The 17,855-nt window shown below is 64.0% G+C and overlaps 1 protein-coding gene across 3 annotated transcripts in view; it reads left to right on the plus strand.

The window, feature by feature from the left end:
• The window catches only part of ZFYVE28 (zinc finger FYVE-type containing 28), a 113,367-nt gene extending 103,676 nt beyond the window's left edge, over positions 1–9,691 (plus strand). For 2 of the 3 annotated variants that reach the window (XM_028492436.1, XM_055086265.1), the window contains exons 9-13: positions 2,148–2,281; positions 4,051–4,167; positions 5,200–5,304; positions 7,521–7,624; positions 8,180–9,367. In XM_028492436.1, coding sequence (XP_028348237.1) covers positions 2,148–2,281; positions 4,051–4,167; positions 5,200–5,304; positions 7,521–7,624; positions 8,180–8,311 — 592 coding nt within the window. In that variant the 3' untranslated portion in view covers positions 8,312–9,367. Of the gene's footprint in view, positions 1–2,147; positions 2,282–4,050; positions 4,168–5,199; positions 5,305–7,520; positions 7,625–8,179 lie in introns of all 3 variants that reach the window. The other variant, XM_028492435.2, reaches the window with a different exon arrangement.
• Positions 9,692–17,855: the final 8,164 nt, after the last annotated feature.

Raw genomic sequence — 17,855 nt, forward strand, 5'->3', positions numbered from 1 at the left:
TAGATCATCACAAGGGTCCCAGTGGAGCAGTGTGCCCAGCCTCGCCCTCAGCCTCCCATCACTCCTCCACGTTCTGGTGAAATATTACTTATAAGGGCACTTCCCTGGTGGCGCAGTGGTTGGGAATCCGCATGCCAATGCAGGGGACACGGGTCCGAGCCCTGGTCCAGGAGGATCCCACATGGCGCGGAGCAGCTGGGCCCGTGCGCCACGGCTGCTGAGCCTGCGCTCTGGGACCCGCGAGCCGCAACTGCTGAGCCCGCGAGCCACAGCTGCTGGGGCCCGTGCGCCTGGATCTCGTGCTCGGCAACAAGAGAGGCCGCCGCGGTGAGGGGCCCGTTGCTGCAAGGCAGCAACGAAGACCCAATGCAGCCAAAAGTAAATAAATAAAATAAATCATTTTTTTAAAAAAAGAAATATTACTTATAAACCAATGTTCACGTTGCTAGAGTGTGCCAGTCAGACGCGCACTCGTGCCTCTCCACTTGGCTGAGCCCGGAGAGCCCGTGAAGCCAGTCTGGGGCCCTTTCCGGCCCCAGCGCCCCCTGCGCTGAATTCTCAGGTGCGTCACAGCTCTGAGCTTCCTGATGGCTTGACACCAGGGGACGTGCCCCTAAGTGAGACATCGGGCGGCTGTGCGTGTCTCTCTGCCGTCTCGGCGAGGGTCGTCCACACCCACGAGGGGCCAGGGCTGCTCACCCCCGACGATCAGGCGGGCCACGCCATGACAAGATGACGGTGGATTCCCCTCCTCCATCACTGGTGGATTTTACTGGAACTTCCAGAACTGCCCTGAAGATTCTGCCACGTTTGCAGTTGCACAGGGCAGGGTCCTGGGTGTGTGCCGACCACGGCCCCTGGGCTAAGGAGTGTGCCAGCCTCACTGAGATGGTGCCAGAGCATCTCCCCAAAGTCTTCCACCAATTTACACTCCCACCAGTGATGTGAGGGCGCCTGCTATTCCACCCGTGCCAGGAGGCCACGCCAGGGCCTCTCTCTGACAGGGGTCTCTGTGCATTTGAGGCAGGCATGAAAAAACCCCACTCCCCCACAGAAAAGCAGAAACAGAGGTAGTGCAGGCCACCGAAGGCAACTTCTAAAAAATTATAATGAGGGACTTCCCTGATGGTCCAGTGGTTAAGCCTCCACGCTTCCACTGCAGGGGCCACGGGTTCGATCTCTGGTCGGGGAACTAAGATCCCGCATGCCTCGCAGCGCAGCCGAAAAAAGAATTATAATGAATGTTTCTAGATAGATAAAATATTTCACATCCATGAAACAACAGGGAGAGCAGGAAATTTAAAACCTGGTAGCAAAAATGTCAAGGGGAAAGTCGGAGAGAAAAAAGAGGAAATTTCCCAGAAAGTGGGACAAAACGGCAGAAATAGAAGATGGGAGATAAATGATTTAAGGACAGGACGGTCAGTGGACGCCCTAACAGTCTAGGCTCAGCTGTGGCCACTACTTAGGGCCGCAGTGTGACCCCTGGACAGCAGAGCTAGCAGCCCCTGCAGCAGGACCCCTGGGCCGTGGGAAGGGACGTGCATGGTGGGGACGAAGGACTGGTCTTAGTAAAAGGGCACCATGACCTGGGGGCTTAAAATAGCAGAAATCTCTTCTCTCACAGGCCGGAGGCCAGAAATCTGAAATCTGACAGGGCTGCACCCGCTCCGGAGGCTCTGGGGGAGGGTCCTTCCTGCGTCTTCGAGCTTCTGGTGGCTCCGGGCACCCCCAGGCTTGCGGCCACATCACCCTGGTCTCTGTATCGTGGTCGCTTTGCCTCCTCCCCTCCCCCGTGTGTCTGTGTCTCCTCTTCTGTCTCCCACAAAGACATTTATCCTTAGATTAGGGCCACCAGATAATCCATGATGTCTCCTCTCAAGATCCTTACCTTGATTGCAGCTGCAAAGACTTTTCTTCCAAACAGGTCCTGCTGGCAGCTGCAGGGGTTAGGGTGTGGACACATCTTTTGGGGGCCCATCAGCCCACTGCAGAGGGTGTGAGTAGGGGCGGTGACTCTCCCACGGGAGGAACTCGGCACGTGGCGTTAGCCCCAGTGCGCTCCCGCGACGAGGGGGCCTCCAGGCAGAGGTTTTGCCTTCCCTCGCCTCCTCCACCTACGCTCCTGTGTTTCCTTCTCTACACAGTGGCTTCACGGCCGGCCCCTGCTCCTCAGACGAGATGGGGTCGGACGCAGGCCCCGTGGCCATCAGAGAGAAGATCCGGTCCCGGTTCCACGGCAGCCACGACCTGATCCACCGCCTGTTTGTCTGCATTTCAGGTGCCACTTCTGGGCCTGGGGCGGGGCGTGGGCTTGGGGACACACAGGGGAGGGGGGGCGTGCTTTAGGGGAGCGTCCGGCCCAGGTGCGGGAGGTTCCCCACTGATGCTGGGTTGCTGGGGTGTCGGCCCTGCCTGGGGCCTTCCTCACCGCGTCACTTCATCCTTCGCCCGCGAGCCCCGCCGTGAGCCCGGCCGGTAAAGAGGCGGGCGTGGTGCTTCGCCAGGCCCTCCCGTGGGGGGTGGAGAACCCCATTCTGGTCCCAGTGGCCCCTCGCCGCCCACACAGGGAGACTCTGTTCAATTTGTAGGTCAGAGTTCATTGTGCGTCCTGTCCCGACTGATGTTGCTTCCTTTCCTCTCTTGGGGTGGCAGACGGGGACGATGACTGTTTCGTCTCCCGGGGGAGTTCAGTGAGGGGAGTGAGTACCAACGGTGTCTTCTTAGGAGCGCTTTCCCTAGTTTTGTGTGTTCTAAATAGCTGCCGCATCCTCATGGTTTAAAAGTATGACAAAGGCTTCCCTGGTGGCGCAGTGGTTGAGAGTCCGCCTGCCGATGTAGGGGACACGGGTTCGTGCCCCGGTCCGGGAAGATCCCACGTGCCGCGGAGCGGCTGGGCCCGTGAGCCACGGCCGCTGAGCCTGCGCGTCCGGAGCCTGTGCTCCGCAACGGGAGGGGCCACAGCAGTGAGAGGCCCGCGTACCGCAAAAATTAAAAAAAAAAAGTATGACAAGTGTGCAGTGAAGTCCGCCCTCCTGGCCTCCTGCCTGCCCGTCCCCGACACCTCGCCGGGGCGGCCGGGTTCAGACAGTGGCCGTCCTGCAGCCCAGCTCCCCTGGCCTGGAGTTTCCGCGGCGCTCCCGGGCCCCCGGGTGGAGGGGCAGCCGCGGGGCAGCCCGTGGACGGGCGGGCGCTGCGGAGTCAGGGTCATGGCCCCCGGGGTCACTCCGCACTGCCGAGGGCCCCTCAGGCACAGCCCCCGGCCAGGCCAGGTGGGAGCACGAGGACCTCGGGGTGACGCTGAGCTTCGGTTCAGACATCTGCCGGAATCCGCTACCCGGGTTTGCCCAGAGGTCCGGGGAACATCGTGCCAGCTGGGACTCAACACGGCCGCTGGCACGCAAGGAAGCCCCGGAAGCGCCGGCCACGGCATCCGCGCGGTCCGGGGTCCCGGGGCGCCCATGTGCTGCTGGGACGTGCGCGCTCACTCCCTGGCTGTGCTGTTGACGGCAGCCCCTCGTGCCCCCGAAGAGCTAGCAGCGCTCTTCACTGAGAAGGGCCGGTCCACCTAATTGAGGGACAGAGGAAACCTCTGCAGGTGAGGGTGGGAGAAGCCTTGTCCTGCCAGCGAGCGGGGGGCGGCTGGCGGAGGCTGCCGAGGAGCCCCACGTGTGGGTGGGGTCCACCCTCGGCCCCCCAGCCACGTGGAACCTCACTGCCTCCCCGCAGTCGAGGTGGCCGTGAGGGGAAGGTGCTGCCACGCGGGTGGACACAGCTGGGGGCTCTGGGCTCGTCCCTCAGTGGGGGCCAGGATGGAAGCACGAAGGCGAACAACTGACCCCCGGGGGAGGGCTGCTGGGTAGTTTGCCCCCCTCCGCCACCTTCCCTTGCCTCCTGAGCTCTTGCTTCTGCCAAAGGAGCTGTCACGGGGGCGGGGCGGCCTCCTCTCGCGCCCACCCCTCCGAGGACATGTTGGTCTCTGACCATGAGCCCTGGCTGGGTTCACCAGCTGCCAGCACCTAACCCCCCTCCTCGGGCGTCCTCCCCCAGGCGTGGCCGACCAGCTGCAGACCAACTACGCCAGCGACCTCAGAAGTATTCTCAAGACCCTCTTCCAGGTCATGGCCACCAAGCCGGAAACGGACGACAAGGAGAAGCTAAAGAAGGGTGAGTGCCAGCTCGGGACAGGCTCTGAGGCCTAGGCTGACCGTCGTGCCCACCGCCCCCTGGAAGTGGGGGGCCTGCGGAAATCTGCACCCTCAGGCCCGGCCCAGCACCGCCACCCGGCTTTTGCGGGCAGAGGGGCACAGGCCCCGGGTACGCCGAGAGGTGGGCTTGGGCACGCATGGGGGTCACAGCCCCAGGTGCCCACGCCCCAGCCAGGCCACCCCACTTCCGACGGCTGACGGGCCTGGAGACGGGGCCCGGAAGCGGTACACTGTCACTTCTACCAAACTCCGTCTGTCAGAGCAGCCAGAGGCCAGCCCAGAGCCAAGGAGGGGACATGGGTCCCCTGCTCGGGGGAGTGGCCCTCTGTGAGCTGCCTCACATACACACGCATGCACACACACACACGCACACGGAACAGAGTTACCTGGTGAGGGAGCAGGTGTCAGGCAGGGAATGCTAAGGCACAGGGAGCTTGGGCCCTCGCTCCCTGGAAGGAGGTGGCAGGGTCCGAGCGTGGGGAAGGGGCCCGACCCCTGCTCACCCACCCTCTGCTGGGCTGAGGCTCCCATCCTGGGCGAGCGGCCGCTCATCACAGGGGCTTCTGCTCAAGAACGTCTGGACACACGGGGCAGCCAGCCCAGCCCTGGAGGGCACGTTCTCGTCCACAGGGAGGAGAAGTCTGTACTGTGTGCCGAACCAGCTGTGCCCCCCAGGGTCCACACCACTGGACCACACTGCCCCCATCTGCCAGGGAATTCTGGGCAGGGCTGCCTCCTTGCTCTGCAAGCAAGGACGGTGGGCCCCGGGGCTAGGGGCCCACAGGCAGGACCAGCTGCACACCTGAGGGCACTCGGACGGAAAGGCCCCCTGCGGGGTCAGCACCCAGCCTGCGGGGACGGTGGGTGAGGGCTGCAGTGACCCACTCCGCATGCAGGACTGTGGGTTGTTCGGGGGCTACTCCCTGCTGGCGGCACCTCCCAGAGACAGGCGGTGGCCCATCGACCCCAGCGGCCACCCTCTCCCTTCTAGTCACCCAGACCCTGCGGAGCGCGGCCTTGGAGGACTGCGCTCTGTGCCAGGAGACCCTGTCATCCTCCGAACTCGCAGCCAAGACCCGAGATGGAGACTTGGAAGGTGCGTGAGGGGCCGGGAGCCGGGGCCCAATGCACTGCGTGCCGAGCGGAGAGCAGGAGCCCTGTCTGGATGTTGCCACCGCTCTGCCCTGGACTGCAGGCTTGGGGTGGGGCGGGCAGCGCTCCTCCAGCGGGGGCCCCTCCCCAGAGGCCTAGACGTGCCGCTTCCCAGGGGGTGCAGCCTCTTACTCCAGCTGCCCTCCTGGGCTCCCAGGGTGGGCACAGGCCCTCTGAGCCGCCGCCACCTAACCTCAGGCCCGTTATTGACCATCTCAGCCTGGGGGGCAGGGGGAGGTGTGAGGAGCAAGGAGGTGCTGGGGTCCAGGCCATTGGCCGCAGCTGGAAGTGGCTGGTCCCAGGCCACAGGCACACTGCCGACCCCCCAGCGTTCACCTGCCCCGCAGGAAAGGCCTCCCGTAGCGGCCTGCTCCCCCATTAGCCTGGAGGTCGCCATCGGCAGGCCCGGTGGCTTGGCGGTCAGGGAAGGAGCGTCCAGGGTGGGCTGGGGGCACTGGCAACACATCTGTGGGGAGGGGGCCGCCCAAGGCCTTCGGAAGGGGCCGGAGGCCTGGAGAGCTGCTCAGACGGGCAGCGGCAGACGGGCCTGAGCGAGTGTTGAACGCAACAGGCGCTGAGAAGGAGGCGGCTATAGCGCCGGTGTGCCCGGCCGGCGGCGCTGGTCCCCGCTGGTGCCGGCTCAGGGCCTCCCTCGCCCTGCCTGGTGACCCGGGTGTGCAGGGGGCTGCCTTGGCCGGGATCCCCTGGGGGCGGCCGCACAAGCTTCCCTGCTTCCTAAACGCCCTGAGCCCTGGTCTTCTCTTCCCTCCTGTGAAAATCGCACGCGATGCCATAAATAAAGCGCCTGCCGGGCACTCGGAACCCCCTGCTCGAGGAGCGTGCAGGTGGTGAACCGCGAGGTCTGGAGGGGCCCAGCCCACAGCCAGGGCCGTGTCCCCCTGTGGGCCGCCAGTCCAGCCCGCTCCTGGGAGTGGCTCGCAGGGCAGGGCCTGGACCCAGCAAGTCCTCAGGACCCTCACCATCCTCCTCGGGCGGGGGTCTCGACTTGTGTGTTGGAGCTGGCCTCGTGGCCTGGCGTGGCCCCGGAGCTGCCGGGCGCCGTCCAGGGCGTCACTGGGGCCGGCCAAGCGTTTCACGCGGGGGCGGGGGCGGGTGGCAAGCATGAGAAGCCATCTCCCTGCAGTCGGGGGTGAGCTGATGGGGTCTAGAGCAGATGCAGGAGAGCTGGGTGGGGGGGCTCGGGGGGAGGGGCGGTTCTGTGCGGCAGGCGGGGGAGGGGCAGTTCCTCAGGTGCAGGTCGGTGAGGAGAAGGGGCGAGAGGGAGGCAAGGAGACCCCGGTCTCTGGTGGGCGGGCGGCCTTGCTGAGTTCCCTTGGGGGTTGTGTGAGAGTCGACGGAAGACTCCTGAGCCCACGCTGTGGCCCCAGGGAGCCGTCCAGGTGTTCGCTCCCCCTCTGGGCGGCGGTACTCGGCTCGGGGTTGGTACAAAGTGGGCATCTTATGTCTGGGGTGGCAGGAAAGGCATGTCCCCCCATGCAAGATGGCTTCTCCCAGTGGCGACACACACCCTCCCACCCAAATTCCAGAGCAGATGCCCAGAGGCTTCCCCCAGTGATCACCTGGAGAAGTGACATGGGACAGGCCCACAGGCAGCTGCCGGGCTGCACAGGTGTCGGAAGGGGCCAGGGCCAGCCTCGGGCTCTGTGAGACGCCCTCAGCACCCTCTCCTCAAGAACCTGAGAATAGCCCTGGAGCTGGGGTGGGCGGAGCTGATTGACGGAGTTGTCCACAGAGGGGGCTGATTTCTTCATTTCTCAGCCCCCATTTTTGCCCAAGGGCCCTGCCAGGCTGGGTGCCGGCCGGGAGAGGGTTGTCCGGTTGGACGCTCCCTGCCCGTGCCCCGAGCCCTGGGGCGAGGTGCAGGCCGCAGCTGGGGTCCGATCGATGAGCACGGCCGACAGCTGCAAAGACTGACCCGTCCATGGGACACCGTCAGTTTCCTGAAACCGCAGTTGGTACCGAGCCTCAGGGAGGACCGGAGGTGGAGGTGGGGGGCAGGCTGCCCCACGGGAGGCTCCTGCACACCCGCCAGCCTCCGACCCCCACCCCAGCCACCGGTCCCCACTGCCGCCACTGCAGGGTCCCTCTGGCTGATGTGTCCCCCCCTGTCTGATGTGTCCCCCACTGTCGTTGTCATAGACCCGCCCGAGTGGGTCCCAGACGAGGCCTGCGGCTTCTGCACCGCGTGCAAAGCCCCCTTCACCGTCATCCGCAGGAAGCACCACTGTCGGAGCTGTGGGAAGGTAGGTGGGGCGGACGAGGTCGTCCCGCGGCCCCTCGGGCTGTCGCTGCAGGCATCCCAGGGGCCGTCACAGACGTGGCGCCTAGGTCCGGAAGTCCGGACCGATGCCCCGGGGTCCTTGTGCAGACACCCCTGAGCCCTGGGCCCTGCTCTGCCATGGCACAGGGTGTGGACTCCAGGCACCCCGCCCACTGGGTGCGATGGTGCAGTGCCCAGTCCCGGCCACTTCACACCTGGGGACGGGGAGGAGATGGAGGGTGTGAGTAGGAGCCTGCGGCAGCCTGGGTATGGGGCCAGGACCCCCTCCATGGGCCCGGCCTCCTGGCCAAGACCTGCGCCAGGTTTTCCTGAAGCTTGCAGCCCCACTGGGGGGGCCGGGAGACACCCACCGGCGCACGGCCGGGCTGGGTGGGAGGAAGGGCAGGAAGGCCGGGGGCGCCCGGGGCTCCGCCCCCGTCCTCGCGCCGCCCCTGAGGGGCCAAGGTCGGGAAGGCGCGAGGCGCAGGGGCTGCTGGGAGCCCTCCCCAGCCCACCGGCCCCGCCCCTCGCCTTCCAGATCTTCTGCTCGCGCTGCTCCTCGCACTCGGCGCCGCTGCCCCGCTACGGGCAGGTGAAGCCCGTGCGCGTGTGCACGCACTGCTACGTGTTCCACGTCACGCCCTTCTGCAGCGACAAGGCGGGCATCTGACACGGTGCCCCAAGCCCGCGAGGGCCCCAAAGGACTGCAGGGAGGAGGCGCCGAGGGGGAGGCCTCCGGCCACGGGAGGGTCTTCACCGCATTTCATCCAGCTGCCGCCACCACCGCTGCCAGGGCTGCGGGCCGCCCTGACTTCCAGAACGTCCAGGGCCTCCGCCCCACCCGCCCTGGCCTCCGCACCCGCGGGGACCTCGGGCCAGCCGCAGGGGCCAACAGGAGGTCAGCTTCAGCCAGTGGGGGATACCTGGGGGTGCCCGGCGGCTGCCTGGGAAGGCTGGGCTTTCCTCCTGCCCGTCCGCTGCCCCCCTGCCCTGCTGAGATGTGGCCTTGAGGCTGAACCATAGCAGAAGGTCCGCCCTGGAAGGGGAAGGTGGGGATGGTGTCTGAGCTCAGGGCAGCCTCGGCCCCTGGGGCTGAGTCTGGGGAGATGGCGGACACCTTTGAGGGGCGGTGGGGGGAGTGGGGCACCGCAGGGCTTCCCCACATGCTGGCCAAACCAGAAAGACTAGGCTGTCCTTTCTCCCTCCAGGGCCCAGAGCCCACAGCTGCCCACCCCCTGCTACCCTCAGGACCTTGTCTCAACAACATGGGTCATTTCTTGCCGGAGAGGGGACATGCAGCAGCAGGCCTGGTGGTCCTCTGGGCAAGCAGGCGCGCCCCTGCTGCGGTCTGCCCACCCTGGTCCGCCAGCCGATGGCGGGGTCAGGTGGTGGGCAGAGGTTTCCCAGCTTCCGAGGCCAGGGGTCTCCAGGGGGCTGAGGACCCCCGGATCTTGCCCGCTTGGCTGCCACTTCCCCCTTCCCTCTGCACCCCTGGGACCCTGGCCCACTTCCTCAGACCCCAGAGTGGCCCCGGGCCCCGGCACGGACACCTCCTCAGGCTTAAATCTCAGGCTTCACATTGCAATGACGATTGCAGTTTTATTTTTAGAGAGATGACACACCTACTGCTTCTTTTATAGGATAAAATCCAATTACTATTTGACACTGGAATACACACGCACAAAAACAGCTTCTGTGGGAGAAGAAAAGCATATAATGGAGGGTATATTATGTATGGAGATTATTTTTATTTTCTAAATGCTGTAATTCAAAACCATTTCCATAAATCTATTTAAGGATTGCAGACACTCTTATTCCTCATGTGAACATGGATGGACTCCTTTTTCCTCGGTCTGCCAGGTGACGGGGTTCTTGCTAAAGTTCACTGTCCTCTAGGAAGCTGGGGGCTTCTGGACTCCTGGGACAGTCGAAGGGCAGGACTTGACTTCCCACCAGCCCCCAGGAGAGGGGTGGCCGCCCCCCCCACCCAGCGCCCACTGCCTGCGATGGCTGCAGCCTCCCCACTGCCCGCCCACCCTGCCCAGCTCCGCTCCTCGTGTGTCTTCAGCTCAGATCCCTGGCCTCTGTGTGCATTGGGGTGGGCAGTGCTCCTGGACACCCAACCTGGGGCCCTGGAGAGAACGCAGGAGGGCAGACCAAACCCTGGGGTTGCCAAGGCGATGGGGCCTTCCCTTGGGACTTGGGTGCCCAGTCCCTCTGAGGTGGGTGTTGGGAGGCCAGAGGATGGCCTGCAAGAGGCCCCAATGGCCCCCACACCCATTTTCTTTCTGGTAGGTGAGAAAGTGTTTCAGAACACGGGGGCTCTGAGCAGCGCTGAGTCCTTTGGGAGCGGAAGAGAAGTGGCATCCAGGGAGACCTGCGTCCTTAGCTGCCCAAGACCAGGCCTGCCCACCTGGACAGAGTCCCTCCCACTCCTGTGGATGGCGGTGCCTGTGCCACTGGCTGGACAGCAGTGCCTTCAGGAAGTCAGCCCTCTGCAGGAAGCCCCCGGGAAGCTACACTCTGGGGGTCCCCCTCCCTCTACGCTAGGCACCCACAGTTGCCACCTTCCAGACCTGGGACGTGGTGGTCCTCCTCACTCACCAGGTCGGGGTGGGAGAGGGAGTGGAGACCCAGGAAGGAGGGTCTGCCCCGATGCCCGCCCCCGGCCCAGACACAGCTGCCCTCCAGAGGGACGGCCTAGACCCATCTGCCCTTCTACAGCCCTTCTACAGGGCTGTCCCCACCCCAAGGGTAGAGCCAGGACCTGGGGGTGGGGAGGGGTTGGTCCAAGGCCGAGTTTCCAGCTCAGGAAGGATCTAGAAGGAATGACCTGCTGCCCACCTACAGCAGGGGCTCGGGACTGGTGGGGGCAGGGGTTTGGAATCAGCCCTTGGGAGCCAACCTTGGACCTCGAGCAGGGGCCCTTCCGGAGCCTCAGCTTCCCCGTCGTCACCATTGTTGTCCTCGTTCCTGCTTGTTTCCTGAGGGCCGTCCCCTCCACTCCCCATGACAATCCCTCGAGTGACAGTCCCTTGAGGGGGCAGGGCCCCATGTCGTAGATGGGGAACCGAGGCTCACAGAAGTTAGCAGGCGGCCCATCCGGGCCACGGGCCTTTAGGAGGGTCACCCTGTGACCTGGGGGTGCTGGGAAGCACTGGCCCAGCTGGCTGTGCCTGGAGGGCCAGCTCCAGGGAGGGCAGCTTGGACACACAGCGCCCATGGCACGCCGTGGGCTGGTGGCTGGAGGGGGGCTGGGGAGCTGCCAGGAGCCCACCCCACCCCCTTTCGGGGCAACGCACAGGCCCGGGGACAAAGCCGCGGGAGCGCTCCAGCACCTTCCCCCACGAGCTTCCGGCGACAGGCGGGGGGCCCTGGGCCTGGCTGGGTCCCCCACAGGCGATCAGGACCCAGACGCAGGCTGCAGCATCCCCGCAGGGCAGGCCACCAAGTCCAAGGAGGGAGGGTGTAGGGTGGGAGCACCCAGAGCTCTCTGTGTCCCAGCGGTCTGGGAGGCCCTGGGACAGGAAGAGCCCCTGAGCCCGGTCCCCGGGGAGCTGGGGAGAAGGCCGCCTCCTCTCCCGGTCCCGGTCCGGCCCCTTCCACCGCAGGCTCGGCTCAGGCCACTCCCACTCCCACACACCCTGGCCTCTGGAGGTGCCCCTGCTGCGGGCCCCCACCCGTGGCTCATCTGCCCCAGAAATATGTCCGCATACAGCCGCCTGCCCCCAGGCCCGGCCCCCCCCCCCTCCCCCCGAGGCAGGCAGACGGACACACACACGGGGCGGGGGCGCGGGAAGGGGAGGAGAAAGACTGTCAGTGCCCTGGAGGCTGATGATGCTGGTGGGGCACTATCACCCCAGAGGCGGGTGGGCGGGGCGGGGCTGGGGGACCCTACCCTTTCCCCACCAGGGCACCGGGTGGGCTCCTCCAAGGTCCCTGCTGCAGCCTCTAATGGCCACCAGGGGGCGCCCCGCCCAACGCCTCCTCTCCCACTGTGGCCCCAAGGCGTTGGGGCAGCTGGAGCGCCGCCTGCAGGAGCTGCCCCACTGTGGGTGGGCACTCCAGGTCCAAGCAGGGCCCCCCGCACAGCCGCACCCGGCGGCCAGGCCCTAGTCCTCCAGAGAGCGTCCTGGCCCAGCAAGGACCGCAGGCAGGGCAGACCACGCCCCAAACGGCTGGGGGAGTGGGGAAGAGAGGCTCTGGTCTGAGCTGGGCATTTCAGACCACCAGGGCTGGCGGTGGGGGCTGACACCCCATGGAGGGGGTGCTCCCCGGCCATTCCCAGCTCTTCCTGTTCTCTGGACTCTGCAGTGGAAGCTGGGGGAAGGTGAGCAGGACCCAAAGTGCCTGCCCTAGGCCCCCGCCATGACCTGACCCAGAGTCCTGGCGGCTCTTGTCTCCTCTTAGGCCCACCCAGAGCCACCTCCTCCAGGCAGCCTTCCCAGACAGGGGTGCCCCCCAGCCCCCACCCTCACACACATTTTCAGGGCAGAGTCTGGGACCCTTTGCAGAAGTCAGTGAACCTCTCAGAGCCTCTCCTGCCTCTGAGACTGGGGAGGGGCGGATTCCAGGCCAGCACAAGCTCAGACTTAACCTCTCCCCAAAGACTTAACATGCGGCTTGGGTTCTGCAGGTGTGCTCATTTGCTTCCAGGAGTTCACGACAGCTCAGGGCTGGATCCTGCACCTAGACTGGGCAAAGATGAGCGCCCAGACCCTCTAGACCTGCCCTAACCCTAACCCCGGGGGGCTGCAGGTCTGGGAGCCATGCAAGCTGGCTGAGCTGACTGGGCCTTGGCGGGCGGGCAGGATGTCAGTGGAAAATGGGGTACCAGAGCTACAAAGACACAGGCTAGTTAGAAATGGTGATGATCCCATTGGCGAGGGTGAGGGTGGGGCGCAGATGGGGAACAGGACTGGGTCACCTCAGGCACCAAACGCTGGGCTTCTGCTGAGCAGGGGAGGACATGGTCAGATTTGTGGTTTGGGCCCCTCGGAAGGAGGATGAGTTGGTGGGGCCGAAGCCAGGGCCCCCGCTGCTCCGTCAGAGGCGGTAACACGGCTTAGCCAGGGTCACTGCTCTGACCTTGCCGTCTCCCCCGCCCCCATCACTCAGGACCCTGTTGAGCCACGTGGGCTATGATCTGAGAGGCCTCTTCACCCTCCGAGGGAGGCGGCTCAGGGCACACTCACCAGAGCCTGATCTGCTGCCCTCTGGGTCTAGAAGCAGCTGGATGACTGACGGTGGGGGGGGGGGGCGGGGGGGGTGCTCAGCGTGGGGGGCAGGGGTGGGTCTCCCAGGCTCAGGCCCTCAGGGCATCCAGCCTGAGACTAGGAGGTCTCCATCTTATGATTGTGTGTAGAAGCCAGGGCCAAGTGAAGGCCACTTGGGCATGGCCTGGAAGGCCCAGAAGGCTTCCTGGAAGAGGTAGGGAAGCAGGCCAGGAAGGCCTAGGCCAGAGAACCCTAGATGGTAGGACTGGGAGAGGGGTGTTGGGGTGAGCCCCGAAGCACCTATTGTTCAAGGAAGGGAGATCTGCCCGTTTACTCCAGGTTCATCCTCCCCAGGCCTCGGGGAAGAAAGGGCCCTTAGAAACAGCCATTAGTGCCCCTGGAGTAGCAGCAGGGTCAAGCTGGGCCCCTTGTCCTGCCCCACCTGAGCCTGGGTCCAGTCCCTGGGAGTGGAGGAGGCCCTGAGCTGTCAGAGGTCCAGACCCTCTCATTTTTGGAGGCCACACCTGACACCACAGCAAGTGCCTGAATCTGCATTACGTCCCTCCTCCATAACTTTTTTTTCCTGTAAAAAATTTTTAAAAGAAAATTTCATTGTCTTGCTTTTGGATATTTTTGGCTACAAGAAATTAATTCAATTTGTCTAAATTGTCTAAGTTGTTCCAGGGTCATTGAGTAGAGTGGGAAAATCTTGTAAAGTGAGAAAAAAATCTACCCCACACATTGTTCACAAGTATAATGAACTTTTTTCTTATTTTAAGTTTAAAAATGATATTGACATTATGTTGACTCTGCAGACATTTATTACATCTTCGTGCATCTTGATCTTGCTGCCTTCTTGTATTCTGGAGACAATTTTTCCTGAGTGTTAAACTTTTTAGAAGGCCCCCAAATGCCCTTGGCTGGGTGGCTTGGGCGCTCTTTGACGTGACTCTGATACTGACCGATGGTGACTGGACAGGCCCTGCCCCGTTTCCCCATGTGGAGGGCCCGGGTTAGAAGCACTTGCTGATTTGGGGCTGACGTTAATATCCCTGCCGCTTCCTGCCCCCACCCAGAGCCCCCTGCTCCCCAGGGCTTAATACACATCCTTCATCACACCCCACAACCACCCTAAGAGGTCGCTACTGCCAGCTCCATTTTATAGCTGGGGAAACCGAGGCTCAGAGAGGCTTAAGGGACTTGGCCAAGGTCTTGTGGACAGACTAGAATCCAGGGCGCCTTTGGGGGAGGGACCCAGTGACAGAAGCCCCCAGAACTACCCCTGGTCCTGGCAAACACCAGGCTGTCTCAGTGCAGGGGAGCCAAGGCTTCTGGGATGCCAGTCGCAATGCTGGGTTAGGCCCGGCCCTCCGGCACCTGATAACCCCAGAAGTCATCTGTCCCCAGGCCCCACAGACGCAGGACCTGCCGGAAGGGAGCTGTCTGAACCTGCCGCCGCCCGGGGTCTGAGGAGTGGCAGTGGCCGGCTGGGGGAGTTCTCCAGCCCTGACCCTCACTGCCAGCCTCCTGCCCCGAATGCTGTGCCTGGGGGCGCCGGTGGCAGAGGAATCCACCCCAGTGACCGACGGTGGGGCAAGAGAGGAGGCAGGGCCAGGGCCAGGTCCTCCTGGAGGTGTGAGGGGCGTTCCGGAGGAAGAAGGGCCTCGCACACCTCCTCACCCTGGGTAGCGGCGGGGGTGTTTCCTGATGCCGCGCGGAGAGCCACGGGCGTGTCCCCAAATCAGTGTGTGTGGTGGCCGGGTGGGCGGGCGGGGTGGGATACGGGGTCCGGAGAAGGGGAGCCCAGGCCCAGTCAGCATGGGGGAGGCTAGGAAGCAGTCTCCCAGAGGTTTCTTTCCCTCGGGCCTCCTCAGAGGGATACCTGGCAGGCTCCCGGGGGTGGGGAGCAAGGCAGCCTTTCCCAAGCTTCCCACCAGAATCCTTCCCCCAGTGCCTGGAGCTGGACACTGCCGTTCTCATTTGAGGGCCAGGGACGCTGACGCTGGGGTGGGCGGGTGGAGGTGACGCCGGGAGCAGACCCCGCCTTCCACCCAAATCCCGAAGTCCCTTCTGGATTCAGGCCCCACCCCTTCTCGCAGAGCCCCCGGCCGGGAGCTCGGGACGAGCTGGGCTTCCCCAAAGGGCAGTGAGGGAGAACAGTCCGGGAGGATGGGGCTGGTCCAGGAGGGATGCACTGCAGGGGAGGCCCTAGGGGCCTGGGTGCACGAGAGGGGATTCAGGGCTGAGCGCAGGAGCGGCCCAGGCCGTGTCCGGCTCTAAAGGAAGGTAGGGGTGGGGTCCTGGGCTTCCAGAGGGAGGAGGCCTGAGATGCCCGTCTCCTCCCTCCCCGGCATGGCCTTTGCCGGTTCCCACTCGGAAGGTCCCCGCACAGGAGAAGGGGCAGTTAAGAGCTGGGTAGGCGAGGGGCTAGGCGAGGAGGCAGCAGGCCCAGCCCGGGCTCCGAGAAGTCTTCCTGGAGGAGGTGATTCGGCCCTGTTGGAGACCTGCCCTATGGAACAGGTCCTAGGGGCGGCACCTCGCGCTGTCCTCGGGCCTGGACCAGCCAGCGCCGACCCAGGGCCGCCAGCGGCAACCACGCCGCCCCTCCCACCTGGGGGCAGGGGCTCACTGAGGCTCCGCGTGTGGAGACTGGACGGGTCCCGGGCAAGGCCATCACCCCATATATCCTCCCCCCTCCCAGCACCCCAACCCGCGGTTCATGGTCCTCCGGAATCTCCCCGGGGAGCTCTGGACTCGCTCACAGCTGCGCGTCGGGCCGGAGCGAGGTCCAGCTCGAGGACACGCCCGCTGCTCCGGCGGCCTCTCTCCTCCCCCAATCCGCCGTCCGGCCCACGCGGCGCCGCACGGCTCCCCTCGGCCTGGGACCCCGACGCTTCACTGACGTCGTCGGCCCCGCCCACTTCTCCCCGCACTCCTCGCAGGCAGTGTGGACCCCGCGGGCCCCGGGAAGTGGCCCGTCCCGGGTGTGGCTGGTGGAGGGATCCCCCAGAAGGCCTAGATGTAGTTGGAGGCAAGGTGGGGACCACGCCCCTCCCCTGAAGTCACACCCCGGCACCAGCACCTGTGCTGCCCGCTGTGGCACAAAGCGCACCTCATGCCCCGCGGCAGGAAGGACAGTGGGCGTCCAGCAGGTGCACTCACACCGGCATAAGCGCAGGCTTTAGGACTGGGGCCAGCAACCCAGCCGTCACATAAGCAGGGATGGAGTGACCTTGCAAACACCAAGTGGTGAGCCAGGGGTCCTGCCGTCCACACCCCAGAGCCCAGAATGCACCCAGCCCTCCCCAGAGCTGGGCGCCCTCCGTTACCCGCACAGCCCTGAGCAGCCCTCCAGACTAAGCTGGAGGAGCACAGCACCCAGCCCTTGATAGGGCTCTGCCCTGGCCCTGGGGTGATTGTGAAGCAGGGGCAGAAAGGGCCAGAGTTAACGTCGAGGTTTTTGTTTTTGTTATTTTTATTTATTCTTAAAATTTATTTATTTCATTTATTTATTTTTGGCTGCGTTGGGTCTTCGTTGCTGTGCGCGGGCTTTCTCTAGTTGCAGCGAGTGGGGGCTACTCTTCGCTGTGGTGCGCGGGCTTCTCATTGCTGTGGCTTCTCTTGTTGCGGAGCACGGGCTCTAGGCACGCGGGCTTCAGTAGTTGTGGCCCGCGGGCTCTAGAGCGCACGCTCAGTAGCTGTGGTGCGCGGGCTTTGTTGCTCCGCGACATGTGGGATCTTCCCGGACCAGGGCTGGAACCCGTGTCCCCTGCATTGGCAGGCGGATTCTTAACCACTGCGCCACCAGGGAAGCCCTGGATTTGGATTTGGATTTGTTTTTGTTTTTGTTTTGGCTGCGCGCGGCATGCGGGATCTTCATTCCCCGACCAGGGATTGAACCAGGGCCCTCTGCAGTGAAAGCGCAGAGTCCTAACCCCTGGACCGCTAGGGAATTCCCTTGAGGTATTGTTTTAATGTCCACGCAGAGCTGTCTAATGCCAGTTTCCAAGTTCCTCACTGGGTCCTGACACCCTAGGGGGGCACACATTCCTAACCCCATTTCTCAGATCAGGTTGTGCTGGTCCAGGAGGTGATTTGGTCTCCACGCTCCTGTGTCACCAGCCCTGGGTCACGTGTATGACAGCACTAATCTCCATTCCTCTGGGACTGCTGGGAGACCCTGGTGAGTCCCTAAACCTCAGGATTCCCAGCTCCTCGTCTGTAAATTGAAGGTGCGGAAACCCAAGGAAACCCACATGGAGCAGTCAATAGGTCCTAGAACTGAAAGTGCTTGATTTTTAGTTTTCGTTCTGTTTTGTTGGCAGCAGTAGTGGGGGTGTGGTGTGGTGGGTGGGTACAGTCACTTATACCCCACACTCTCCAGCCTGAAGGTCCCCTCCGCAGGAGCCCCCAGGCCATCAATCTCAACAACCTGTGAGAGGGAACATCAAGGGGGACTGAGGCCAATCCGGGGCTGCCCCCAGGCTGCCAGTCCTGCTCCTATGGGCCAGCTTAGGGTCAGGGGTCACCAGGGCCATCGGCCAGCCAGCCAGCCGGGAGCTTGATGAGGAGCTCTCTCCCCTCCCAGGAAGGGCAATTCTCTTCCCTAGAAAGCGCTTCCGTGGCCAGACGGGACAAGTGCTAGCCTCTTGGAATGTCCCCACCCTTTGGGCCAGACATGAGTACGAAGTCCTCCACTCACGGGAGCCCTTCTGGACTGTGGCGGCAGATCTCTGTCCCCTTCTCAGACCCTTCTTTCCACTGGGCAGCTCTGAGGGATCCCTCCTGCTCTGGGCCTCGGTTTCCCCACTGAGATACCCAAGGAGGCCTGGCTCTTAGGCTCAGACCGTCTACACCCCTTCTCCAAGCCCCAGCCTTTCCTGGGGTCGCGCTGTGTCCGGCGGGGAGGGTTGTAGTTTTGCCTCCCCACGGGAGACCCCGAGCTTCCGCGAAGCCAGTGTGGCAGCAGGCCCGGGGCGACAGGTTCCTGCGTAGAGG

The sequence above is a fragment of the Physeter macrocephalus genome, chromosome 7, assembly GCF_002837175.3.
Source record: "Physeter macrocephalus isolate SW-GA chromosome 7, ASM283717v5, whole genome shotgun sequence".
Lineage (NCBI taxonomy): Eukaryota > Metazoa > Chordata > Mammalia > Artiodactyla > Physeteridae > Physeter > Physeter macrocephalus.